The 13542-nt window shown below is 41.6% G+C and overlaps 1 protein-coding gene across 1 annotated transcript in view; it reads left to right on the plus strand.

The window, feature by feature from the left end:
* The window catches only part of PTPRG (protein tyrosine phosphatase receptor type G), a 407362-nt gene that overhangs the window by 304719 nt on the left and 89101 nt on the right, over positions 1 to 13542 (plus strand). The window contains exons 7-8 of the mRNA XM_062008042.1: positions 105 to 262; positions 4854 to 5046. Of these exons, the coding sequence (XP_061864026.1) occupies positions 105 to 262; positions 4854 to 5046 (351 nt within the window). The remainder of the gene's footprint in view (positions 1 to 104; positions 263 to 4853; positions 5047 to 13542) is intronic.

Raw genomic sequence — 13542 nt, forward strand, 5'->3', positions numbered from 1 at the left:
GTTGTTGCCATTGCACCTAGTTAGGCTGCCTATCAATGTGGTGTCTATTTTAAAGAAATGTTAAAAAAACAAAGTGTAATTCTGCTTGTCAATCTTCCTCACAGAGAAGGAGACCTTTCTGGATCCCTTTGTGCTGAGGGACCTTCTGCCATCATCTCTGGGGAGTTACTACCGCTACGCAGGTTCCCTGACTACGCCTCCGTGTAGTGAGATCGTGGAGTGGATCGTTTTTCGGAAGCCCGTTCCCATTTCTTACCATCAGGTGTGTTTCTTTTGTTACTGAAGTCCATTTCTTGATTTGCCCTCTTTAAGACAGTGTTTTTAAAACCCCCCATCTTAATCCTGAGAACAAAAACGCTTCTGTTGACAAAAAAGGAAGTGTCGGTGATTTTTTTTTCTCTTAACTAATATTGTTTCTGAACATAAGCCATCAGTCATAAGAAGACAGTACAACATGAAACCCAGTTTCCTTTCAGTGATTTATTTGGTATTGTTTTTGTAAAGATTAAATTAAAGCTATGGTATAAACATTTACATGGAATTCCTTTTTATTCTTCTTAATTGAAACTTTCTTTTCAAAGTGAAGTGAGTGATTTCAGTTCTGCTCAGATTTAGTAATTTGAACTAATTACATTAGAAAAGTATTTCCATTAATTCTCCATGCTTAACTGTTTTTATAACACAGTAAAGCTGCCATTATGTGCTCAGAGAGCTGGCGCACAAATCTTTAAAATTAGCACACAGCAGCTTTTAGTGCAAATAGACACAAAGTCTGGGATTTGTCTGGGGAAGAATGCTCTCGAAAGCAAGGGCTCGGTGGAGTCAGATATTTACCAGTTAAAGGGTCTTTTGACATTGTTGTCTTTAGAAAGCCATCCTACTGAAGTTAGTCTTTCCTTTTATTAATTCTGTGAAGGATAAGCGAGTAGTTCACTGGGTGATCCTGACAGACAAATGCTGGTTATCAAAGATTTCAAAGGTATGGAAGATAATCACCATGCCCCTGCTCCAGCCTTGTTTTCATGATTTCTACTTCACATTGTTTCTCCCATAGACACTTTCATCTTTTTTGAAGCACTTTGTTCAAGTCACAGTGCTTCAGCTGGAGCCCTCCGAGGCTGAGGGACGTGGCAGGATTCATGTGTCCAGCCACCCATGCTGGTGTTATTTTGCCTTTTTCACAAAGTGTGATGTTATTGCCCATGTTCAACTCCTGATCAGCAGGAACCCTTTTGCTAGAGGCTTATCCCCAGAGCAGTCTCTAGCAGTGCTGAGCACATTGTGCGTTCATGCAGCCCACGGTTCTGGCTGAAGCGTGGGACTCTTTGCACATGGTCTCGGTTGAATCGGACCCTTTGTTTTTTTCAGGCTATTTCTCTGATTGTCGAGATCGTTTTGAATTCTATCCTTGCCTGCAGGATACTTGCAATCCCTTGTAGCTTTTCACTACATCAATAAGTTTACTGTTTATTATTTGGTGGCTGCGAGGCCTGGCCCACGCTTAGTTTTACACCCTGTGTACGCATCAGGTGGGTCATGACTTCTTCTTTTCCTTTTTAACAAATGCAAATAAACTGGTAAATACCAATTACTGCCATCACTATAATGGTATAAAGGTGCTTTATCCTGGCATAGTTTCTTTCCTGTGCTGTACAATAGTAACTCTGCCGAGGCAAGCCTTTAAAATTTGGCGTTGTGCTGCTTTATGCTTGCATGTGTGGTTGAAGGGCTGAGAATTCTGTGTGTAGGACAGACTTTCATTGATACTACAACACATGTGGAATAAATAATAGTATTCTTCCCCTTGGCAGCTTTAGATGGGTGTATTTTAAGTGCCTGCCACCCTGCCATTGCTATGATTATTATTTGTTCCTCCAACAGAAACAGAGCAACATAATCCATTGCCGTAGTTTAACCTTCTTTATCACAAACCCCATGAAGCAGCCTGTAATCCCAGAGGAGGAAAGTGATATTGTTTAAGCTTTGTTGCTGTTCCAATTAAATCCTTGCTTTTGTGCAAAATACCTTGCTGCAAAAAAGACAGTACTGAAGTGGTCCATTTGTGGAGGCTTCTCTATTTTATTCTCAATGCTCCATCGTCATCATCTCTCCCAATAATTAGACAACAAAACAGGACAAGCCATGTCACCCTGCAGATGCATTGTGAAGCTAAGTGCATTCAATGACCCAAAGCACGGCATTATCTCTCTTAATGCATACCTCAGAGTGGCTCGTTGTGCTTAGAACGGTTTCAGTATTTTTAATTGCCATTTGTATATCCAACCCTTAGAAAACCATGCACATCAGGCTTTAATGGTTTGTAATTACATGACTTGGAGTTTTAGATCAGGTTTCCCTGTATCTGCAATAGCCTTACAACAGCTTTTCATTTCTTCTTCAGAACAGGAGCTCTTGTACACTTTGAAGAGCATGAATGTAGCTCCTTGACTGCGGCACTTACAGTATTTTTTTTTCTGGCAGCTATGGATAAATTAATTTCTCATTTGTGGTAGATAATGTTTTTATAGTAAAAAATTAAGTTGGAATGACTTATATATACTTCAACACATTAAAAGGGGAAGGTTAAAAATCATATTTGAGTTGGCAGTTGTTAACATGCAATTATACCTCCCCAAGGTAGCATGGCAGAAGAAAATATTTTAAAAGTTCTCCCTGAAAGTTTAAAAATTCAATTAATGTCATGGATGTATAAGCCTAGAGACTTGACTTTAGAGGAGCAGCTGCTACACAAGTTCTTGGGCTTTTACAAAGCAACCTTAAGCCCCTTTAGCTGGCTTCATCAAAACAGCTTCCACTTTGTATGAAATGCAAAAGATATGTAAGTGTAAGGTAATAGTCCCTTTTCCCTTTAAGCCATCCATCAATCCTTCTGAGGGGCACATTTCTCAAGATGTTTCTCTAAAGAATCAGGGAATTGCAGTTGAGAATCAGGGAACAGAGCATTCATCTAAGACACAGAAAAAGAAGAATCCAAATCTCACCATCAGTACCAGCAAGGCTGGAAGCAGTACCTGAGCTTGTGAACTGTGGATGGAAGCTGGTAGCTGGCTGTCACCCCTCCCTGCAGATCACTGACTCTATCCTGCCTCAATTTCCCTGCTTATACAGTAAAAGGACTTGGGATTAGGAGGAAGCTACTGCTAAAAATACACAAGCCTGAGCTGTGCTGCTGTCTCAGAGGCAGTTGCCTGTAGCAGGACTCGGTTCTCCTGTTTTTGTGTTTTAGTGCAGAGCTGCCTAACTCAGGATGAGAGCTGCGAGGTCCATCCTTTCCCCCTCCAGCTTTCCACGTTCTGCTCCCAGTGATAACATTCTTATATATACCTCCATTAGCCAGCTCAATGCACCTCCCACTCCATGGGGACTTAGTTTTGAAATTAAATGTGTAAAAGCTGACTCTCTGCTGACCTGGAGGTCAGAGAGGTTTTACAGATTTCAGCCTAATAGCAAGGATTGTCAAGCCCAGCAGGCTGGGCAAGCTGGACAGCAACAGCAAAATGGCCTTCAGATTACTGGTTTGAAGGAAGATTAAATAATGACAGTGAGTGTCTGTTGATTCCATGAAGGGTGCTTAACTGCTCTGTTACACCTTCCTTTGGTTATTTTTATCAGTACTATCAGCTGAGGCTATAAGGATAATTTTTTCCTAGTTGAAAGTTTCGAGCCTGTCACTTCTCCTTAGCTTTTAGAGCACATGCACTTAAAGAAAAGGGTGTAGCTTTCAAAGTGACCTGTCATTAAGCTATCAGTGCAATTCAGGTTCCTTTTTAAAGTCTCGGGCCAGATTCTGTGCTCCCAAAATCCATACTATCAATATATGTAATTGATGTTGATGTAAACAATATCAAGACTGAATCCTTCTCAGCTCTGTCTTACTCAGTATTTCCAGCAGCAATGTAACTAATTCTAGTTCTTGACCGGAATGATAACAAGCTATTAGTAAATGCTATACCAACCTTGATAGCTGTGAGAAAAACATTAGCTGAAAATATTTACACCTTAGTTAGCTGGAAATTTCTTTCTAAGAAATACTAAGATACGAAGTAACTGTGAAAAGTTTTCCAATTACAGTTCTTTCTTACAGGTTAATACATTTTATTAAAAATAGCTCAGATCTGAATCCAACAGAAGAAACCTATTCCCAGAGGAGTATATGCCAACTGTGCCTGAATACATTTATTCTGTGTTTTAAAATTTTTCTCACCCTGTAGTTAGGTATCAGAGTGAGCAGGGTTTGGTAGGGAGGTGAGGACACTTGGAGCTGGGTAGTCTTGAGGTTGCTCCATTCAACTACTGACTTGCAAGTTTGGGTGTCCATCCCATAAAGATATGACAACTACAGTGACTTTCTGCAAAAGTGCTGCAAGAGCTATCTGTGAAGCTTAGCCTGGAAGCTAAACTCTGCAAGATATTCAGAGCTCAGGGTGTTGCCCTGTCCTGGAGAAGGTTCTTGGGGTAAAATGACTTGGAAGCACTTTTTAATGCCATACTGCAAAGTGAAACAGTGCCAGCGGTGAAGGGGGTTTGGCATGGCTGTGTCACACACAAATCCTTCTAGACAAGAGGACTAAGGGCAAATGTTTCCTTGCCCATGACAGACATCCACAGGTTGCTAGAAGCCCTTCTCCCTCACAGGGCAGGATAAGCACTGTGCTGAGATAAGACAGTTGGCACTGATTTCAGTGGGCAGCCTGACTTCCCATGTGGTTATCAGTCTTGGCATCAACATTTTACTTCCTGCCATTTTACTTTCTTATCAGCCACCCGGATTTCACCACATTGTTTTTCTAATTAATGTCCTTTCTCTCCTCTGCCATGATGGCTGTGGTCAGCTGGAGGCATTCTACTCCATATTCACCACTGAGCAGCAAGACCACGTCAAGTCCGTGGAGTACCTGAGGAATAACTTCCGACCACAGCAAAGCCTGAACAACAGGAAGGTGTCCAAGTCTGCTGTGAAGGATGCTTGGAGCCAAGATCTGACAGACGTCTTGGAAAATCCACTTGGCACAGAGGCTTCCAAAGGTAGCTTAAACTTAAGAATTTTGCACTTGACTAAAAATTAGGATAATATTTTTTTGTCTACTTTGTCATCAAATGGTGTCAAGGATAGCTGTGAGCTAGCAAAGAAATAATGCAGGCCACGCAGGCATTCCTTGTTGGTATGTGTCAGTAAATTAACTAATCCTGTGGGTGCCTGTAATTACCTGTGAAACTCACTGTCACAAAATGCCATGGCAATAAAGCCTCAGAACAGATGAGTCTGGTTGTAGGGCCTTAAAGGTGCCTGACAAAAGGGGAACATGAAGGGATGAGGTCAGAGGTAAAATTTTGGCCCCATTAGCACTGACCCATCAGGTGTTTGAATGGGAATAAAGTATCCAGACATGGTTATGGGTTTCATTTTTACAGTAACAAGACTTTTGAAGAACTGTCGGCGTTTTAATTCAGTGTTTGTATCAATCTGTTGGTAATGGTGACAGGGGGGAAAAAAAGCTCTTCCGTATAGGCAGGTGATTTTCTAATGTCTTGCTGAAGCGTTTCATGTGCCTTTTTGTAGAGCAGCTGGCACTTGCTTCTGTCAGACACTGGATAATGAGCTGGATGGAAGCAGGTGAGAGGGAGGTTGCAGTTGTTGCATTGGCACAGACAGCCCTGGCTAGAGAAGTACATCTAAAATTCTGTTGAGAAATGAGCACTGGGTAAAATAAGAGTAGAAATAAATACCATTTACTATCTTTATTTGCCTTTATTTTATTGAGTTGTGTTATTTATAGGTAGGAGGAATGACATGTACTTCACAGTCTTCAGTCTTAAGAAGGGTTTGGTGCTTAACCAGTTCTGGGTAGAGGTAAAGAAGAGAGGGGCAGTTTGCCAGAAGGAAACAGCTAAGCAGATTTACAAGCTTCCCTTTCATACCTGGCATTTTCACCTCACCAGGCATGGAGAGCATAGCTTTTAGAGGACGTGAATCATGAGAACAGCTGCATTCAGCAACCTCACCTTCCCAAGAGAGTGCTGGAAGAGTGTATTTCTCAGGGCTCATTATTCTATGAGCGTGCTTTTTTATATATATATATATATAATATACACATACACAAACCTCATGTACATTAAAGGCAGCCTTGGGATGGAGAATTTACATCAGAAGTTAGAAGGAGATCTTGGAAACGAGGAAACCTTGTTACGCTCTGATGCTCTGGCCTGCAGTTTTCAATCAGTGTTTTAACAGCAACATGTGTCAGTAGTTATTTCTTCAGTACATCCTGTGTACATACTACTTACCCAGAACAGTGATGAAAGTTAATAGGTTACATTATGTTAAAAGTGACAAAACTGACTAGTTTTCATTTTGAGTGCAGCCAAGGTACCTCTGGTACATGTGGTGTAATATTCATGAAGATTTTACTGCTTTGGCCACATGCCTGCATATTATTCAGCTCACTGAATGGTTTTAAGATTACAGAAATGCTTTAGGTGATTTTCACCCCCACAGTAAATAGCTGAAACCCACAGTTTTGACAGACCACGACAAACTCTAAGGTTGGTAGTTAATGGGCTGATCTTGAAGTTGGAAGTATTGATACAGACAGAGCACTTGAGTAGCTGGAAAGATTCACATTGACTTTGATCTTTAAGAACACTAAGGTCCAGATTCAACCAAGCTCACATGGCTCAGTTAACAGGGTATGGGTCAGTCTACATCAGCACAGGAGCTGCACAACCATTAGTCCACATCTAGATAGCTTGGTTCCTGAATGCTTGACACCTTATGGACTTCGGGACTGATTTTCTGAGCCAGGTTCTCTCTGGATCCTCTCCTATGATGTTCAGGTACCATAATGCTGTGCCAGTGCCTGCCTGCCAATTTGAAGCTTATGCCACACTCAGGAGAAATCCTGAGGTTGTGGGGGGTGCATTTCCCATGGTCTGGCAGCATTCAGCCTGCCATCTAATGGCAGGGATGGATGATACCAAAGTCAGTAAGATTTTGTTTTTCCCCCTTGAGCTTCTGCTATAGGAGGCTAATGGCTGGGCAGCCAGTCTTTTTGTACTGGCTCTGTCAACTTGTCACTTTTTGGGTTGTGTGCACTCCAGGGGACACTGAAAATAGGTGCATTTTTTTCATGAACTTAAGAATAAATAGCTTGCTGCAGTGTTGCTAACACAAAATGGATTGTACCATATCCTCCAAAGGTTACAGAGATGAGTTATAGCTGTTCCAGAGATATAACAACGTGGATGTTTCTGGCCTCTTCTTTGACAAAGGTGAACACTGATGATGTGCCTGGTCCACTGCACATTCTGAACTACTGACATAAATAAAATGAGTTGAAGTTGTAATACTTGAGTGCAAGCAAAACCTATTGTTTATTTAGCTAGTAAATACAGTACCTCTTTCTATAGTGTCATTCATGCAAAAGTACTGAGAAGCCGAGACCATGAGGTGCTTCTCAGCCGGACAGCCTAGCATACAAATAGGAGAGTGTAGGGTTAGCATAACAAGTGCATTTTATGCAGATTCCTCTGCACACCTCATGGTTGCGTCTCAATTCATTCCACGTTGCATTAAGCAATGTGACCAATGGCTGTCACATGTTGGCTCTTGTCAGCCTTCCCTGTGTTTGGATTCGTGTGTTGTAGAAAACAGCAAGGTCAGGAAAATGTGTCTTTTACTTGCTGCAAGGTGATATGGTTTGTGATGGTCTTCAGCTCTGGAGGGGAAGTTTGGGTTTGTTTGTCGGTGTGAATTTTAGCAATTTGTTTCCTCTGTCACACTCTATTAAGTCTGTGGGCAGTATTGCTAATCTAGAAAACAGTGCAGCATTTGTTATGTAAGCCTTTCTTATTTTGGAAGAAAATGTGCCCAGAACAATTTGCATAATGTTCAGAATCATTTTCAGAATTCCCTGGTGAATAGGGAATTTCAGATCAGCACAAAGCGCTGCAGTTCTGCAGTTGTCCATTGACAAGCGTGCTATCCTGAACAGTTTGGCGCCAAACAGGAATGTCTTTTCTCCCAGCTATCAAAGCTATCTCAGGTCATAGAACTGTGACCAGTAGCATAACCTGCAGATATGCTGGAGGAAAACTATTTCTCACTTTATGCCAGTCCTCTGAGTTATTTCCTTAGCCAAGCCCTGTAAGTGGTGGCATTCTGTAAATAAAACATCTTCTGGGAAAAGCCATTTTAGGTCAACCAAAACAGTCAGTGCATTTAGATCCAGTTTGTTAGCCAGTATGAATGTTAGCAGCCTTTTGTTTTGCATATATTCTCCTCTCCCTCCTCTTTTTTAATTTTAAGGAGTCGGTGAAGGGAGGAGCAGTGTTTTCAATCACCAAAATACACGATGGTGAAAATATTTCAGCTAATTTGAAATAGTGTAGAGGGTTGATTTTTCACTTGGGAGTGAAAACTCGTGTTTTCTTTTTGTGTTAGTATTTAACAAGAGGAGTTTTCTTTGGTTCCATTATCTCATTCCTTCCTCCTATTGGCAAAAGCTGATTTTAAATAGTTCTCTTGAGGACTGCTTGTATGCCTGGAATAAAAGGCATATGCATAAGACCTTTGCTGAATCAGAGCCCATGAGTGGAGCTTAATTCTTTAGTTGACCCTGGAGCTGTTTCAAGAAACCACACAGATCATCTTTAAGTATCTTAATTCTGAGATACACCTTTCAGGATAAATACTGTTTAGCTATTTAATTGTAGCAACTGATGGGTTGATAGTAAACCATCATACAACAGTATTTTTGAAGAAGATGAACCTCTCAGAGGTTCAAAGTATATTGTGGATCATGCTGATAAAGTATATGGATCACCAGACTTGTAAAATTTAACAAGAGGGCTCACTGGTGATGTGGTACCAATTTACATGAAGTTTTGAAGTTAGGAGTTTTCTGTACAGACATATCAAACCAGGAATATATTTGTAAAAATATTCATCAGGTACTGTAAGTATCAGTGACCAACTTTTTGCACGTGACCATCTCTGTTAAAAATGCCTCCTTTCTTCTCTGGCCTGTCCTCTGTGGCTCAAGACTGTGTTACTCTGTCACATCACATATTGTGCTCCTGCCTTCTCTTGGGCTGATTTCAAGCAGCTATGCTAGAGGGATTGCTAATTAATTATCAGTTTATTTAGTAGTTTGCACTGCTCTTCAGGGACAAATAGTCAGAATTATTATGTAAAAGTCCATCCAGTTCAAGGGCCTGAGTCTGTATGTTCCTCACTACTTTCACATGTTGTCCCATCAGGCGGAGGTGTATTTGCAAGATATTTTCTGCTTCAGTAAAGGTGTAGGCATGGAAACTCAGGAGGAAAAGGTGTTTCATTTCCTTGTTTCAGAAGGTACCTGACGTGCAATAATATTTGCCCATTTTATTTTACTGCTGATTAGGACCATCAAATGTTGTTTCTTTCTTTATGTTTTTTAACACTGAAAAAAACCTCACTTTAACCTTTCTGTCTCATTAAACGTGCTGCAAGCCTTACAACACTTTAACAAGCCTCCCATGTGAGGGGCTCTTGACATCAGAGTTTTCTTTCACAGATGCCTGATTACTTCCCCAAAGGTGTCTGATTACTCTTTGCTGGAGTCTCAAATGATGCTGTTTCCCATCAGTGGGAATTTGCCTTAGAGTACCATCTTTAATTATGATCCTAGACTAAGTTAAATAATGAGCAGTCATAAATTCACTCTAATAAAACTTACTTAGCTTTGGACTTTAAATTAACAGCTGGGACATTTCTGTAGTAGTGTACAGGTGAGCATCTTCCTTACTGTTCTTTGTTATGCAATAGTGATACACAGTTTGGAAGTCCTTGTAACTTAATGTCTCTACAATGTGGCTGGAAGATACTTGGACTTTCCCTCCTGCATGCTTTGCATTGGAGGCATGGCTCCAGCTGTCAACCCGCAGTCAAAGGTACAGCACTGCTCAAGCAAAGCAGTTTAGTTCTCACTGTTTCATGGCTCCTGGTGTCAGAGATGAAACTGAGGCCTCCTCTGAAGGTACTGCCTTTTCTTGATGGTATGGCATCCTTGCATTGGAGCGCACCTCCATTGCAGCGGCATCCAAAGTTCTAGAGATTCAGTGCAGTGACATCATTTTCAGGCAGATAGTTTAGAGCAATGTTTCTGAATGAGAACAAGTTATTTGTCTCATTTATAGCCTCTGTTATTACTCCCTGTAATTTGTTTTTGCTTTCTAAATGCCCATGTTTTATGAGAACTCTCTCAAAACAACTTTTGCAGTGTCTTCATGCCCTCAGGTTCTCTCTGGGAGGCCTAAAAGAGTATTAGGCAGAAAAGTTCTACTCTTGCAGAATGTCGGTTATGTATTTTAGTCAAACCTAAATGACCACAAAATACTCTATAGCAATAAGCATAATCTATTCAAAACAGCAAATTTAACATGATGTAAATTTAATGTGATGCGTTCTTAAATCTTAACCTGTGATTGCTAAAGCAAAATGATAAGTATTTGTTTTCTTTAAATATCTTAGGAGAAAAAATAGAAATAAGCAAGAGTCTGAGATCAGCCAAGTGGAAGACAAAGCATTTCAGGGAAAAAAATCCCATCCGTTTCAAGGGGGAATCACATGCAAAAGGATGTGGATGCATATACCTGACATAGGTCTCGTGCTTCACCTGCAGTGGCTCTGCTCTGCAGCATTCTGTTTTCATCTGTAGTAACTTGTGTGTGGTTGTAAGTGAGCAGCATATGTGTCTGTGCCCGAATGCAGTGGACAGCTTACCAACAGGTTTATTAGTACACAGCAAGTAACTTGTTTAGAGATTATTGAGGACCCAAAGCAAAAGAGCAAGAAGAGTTCAGTGTGAAAGTTTGAGTATGGTTTGAGTTCACAGTTGTCACTAAAGCTGGAAGAGCTTATAAGAGAACTTGGTGAGTTATTCCATTTACACCTGCAGGGAATTCCTTTGTGCACTACCTACCTGCTGGTCCAGCTGTTTGGCCCACAGAAAGTATGATTTTCATTTCAGTCTTGACATTACTTTGGACCAGGAAGGCCTGCAACTCATCTTTTGTGTTGGAAAAAGCCTCCAGAACTTATGAAAGGGAATCTACTTTCCCAGTCTGATTTTGAGCATCCCTCAGGCATGTACTGGGATGCTGTACCAGCCTTGTTGGCTTGTTCCTCCTATTCTCTCTCGGCCAAGCAAGCCTTGCCAGGACATTGGAAAGGGTGAGTTGGCTAACGTGGCAAATACATGTCCCTCTGGCAGGAAATCCCCTGTGTTGATGCAGCACGTGCCACTGAATGTGATCACACGTGTTGCATCAGACGCATTGTATAAATAAGGGCACAGGTGTACTTTTAAACACAAGTCACCCTCTGTGTGTACATGTGCGTGTGTGCAGTATAAACACACAACTTGCAGGGCAGATCCTTGGCAGGCATCAGTTGAGCCCAGCATGGCAGGCATCTGATGAGGCAAGGCTGATCTGCACCCGCTGAGGTTTCAGGCCACAGCTGTAGAAACAGTATTTATGAAATGTACGAAATATTCAGGCTCAATCACAAAGTAGTAAAACACACGGGCTGTGCTTTTCAGTAAAACAGGGTCTGCCGTGATGCCATGGAAACTCAGTACTAAAAAGCAAGCCATAGAGAAATGAATCCAAATGTTCATTGTGCCTTCACCTTGGGCAACGGGCAAAGGGGCAAAACCCAGCTTACCCAGAGCTTCTCTGTCCAAAGCGCCCCATGTGCCGGCTTATTCATGAGATGATTTCACAGGACTCATAAAACAAAGTCTGTCGGTGTCCCTCACACCTTAAGAAACAACCCTGTCTGTTTGAAGCATGGTGAAAGGTAAGAGCAGGGAAGATAAATAGTCTGTCTCCTAGCTACATTCTGCCTGTGGATTGAAGTAGATCAACACAAATATTTGTGTGTACGGCGTGCTCTGGAGCCTGCAAATGCCTGCTGGCAAAGTGCAGGGAAAGTGCAAGCAAAGGTAAAGGAAAACTTCCCTTTAAAACAATCATACTTATATATTAATAATGTCATTTATAAGCACTCTGAGCAGTTAACAACGTGCACTAAAGCAAAAGCAAAAAAAAAAGCAACCGTTTAGTAAAAAGAGAAGGGAGAAAATGTTGTAGGTGTGCCTCTCAGCACTCTTCTATGTATTAAAGCCTGTGTTTTCTCTGCATATGATCCTCATAGTCTGTTTGTTATCCTTTGGGAGCACAGCCCTCACTGAACTCCAAGATTAAATCCGACAGCCCAAAGAATACTGCTCTTTGCTAGGGAGTCTCTCCCCAAGCATCTCCACTGAGTCACACCAATGCAAGGCACTGCATCTGTGTCCCTTACCATGACACTGTTGGAATTGTCACTGAAAGCAAGTGGCAGTTTTCTCATTGCAGTATAACCCATATTTCTGCATTTCAGGGCTTATTTGAAGTTTTGAGGATCTAATAATGAGAAGGAATAAATATGTATGTTTGTGTGTGTGTGTAGAGAGAGATATATATGCAGCTGAAAGTATTTTTCTTCTCTGGTGGTGGCATTGCTTTTGTCTTGTCTGCAGTTAAGTTCCTGGCTGCTGGGCTGAGTGAACTTGGTGCAGCATTTTGCCAATAGCACAGACCTTGATGACAGCTTTCAGGCTTCTCTGAAGTCAGTTGGGAAACTTGTGGCTGCATTGGGTATCATTACAGCAACAGCAGTAAGTGATCCATCTGTCCTGCAGCACTGGCACTTCCAGCTCCTTCTCGCTGCTGGGAAAGAAACACCTTCTCTCCCCCAAGAGCTTGGCCACCAACTTGTTTGTCCTTATAGGGAGAAAAGGCATGAAGCTCCCATAGTTTCTCTCCTACTGAGCATGTGGGAAGAAATGTCCCATCTCTGTGCACCTCCTTTGTAAGGAAGAAACACTTTTCCCTGACCCCAATCCCATACACACCCAGAAAAAGGAGGAGACGCAAAGCCCCTCTCGCTTTATATCTGGAAGCTGCAGCCCAGAGCAAGACAAGACCCTTGCTCCTGTCTTTTAGCTACCTCTGAGCACTCCTGGTCCAGTAATGGTCTATAGGCACATCCTGATGCCGATGTTTCTACTCTCCACATATGAATTGCCTGTGCTGAAAATTGCCAAGGTTTTATCTCACAAGGTGTATCCCATGGTACCAAGGAGAGGAGCAGTAGTTTTGCATTGCTGAGACGTGCAGCAGGAGGGAGAGAGTGGGATTTTCCAAAAGAGGGCATAGCACAGCTAGAAATAACTGCCTTTAAAGTGGTGACATTTTTATGCATGGAAGAGCTAACTTAGAACATTTTTAGAGGATTTTATAAATCCCCCTGAGCCCAGCACCACTGGATTCATCATATGAGACACCTGTTTTACAAGGGGAAGGTATACAAGAAATGACTGAATATACGGTTCTTGTGCTCTCTCAAACTTTCCCTAAATATAGCTCTTTTTATAACCACGGGAAGCATATTCAAAAAGCATGGTGAGAATCAGAAAGTTTGTCTGGTTTTGC

The sequence above is a fragment of the Colius striatus genome, chromosome 15 (genome assembly GCF_028858725.1).
Source record: "Colius striatus isolate bColStr4 chromosome 15, bColStr4.1.hap1, whole genome shotgun sequence".
NCBI lineage: Eukaryota > Metazoa > Chordata > Aves > Coliiformes > Coliidae > Colius > Colius striatus.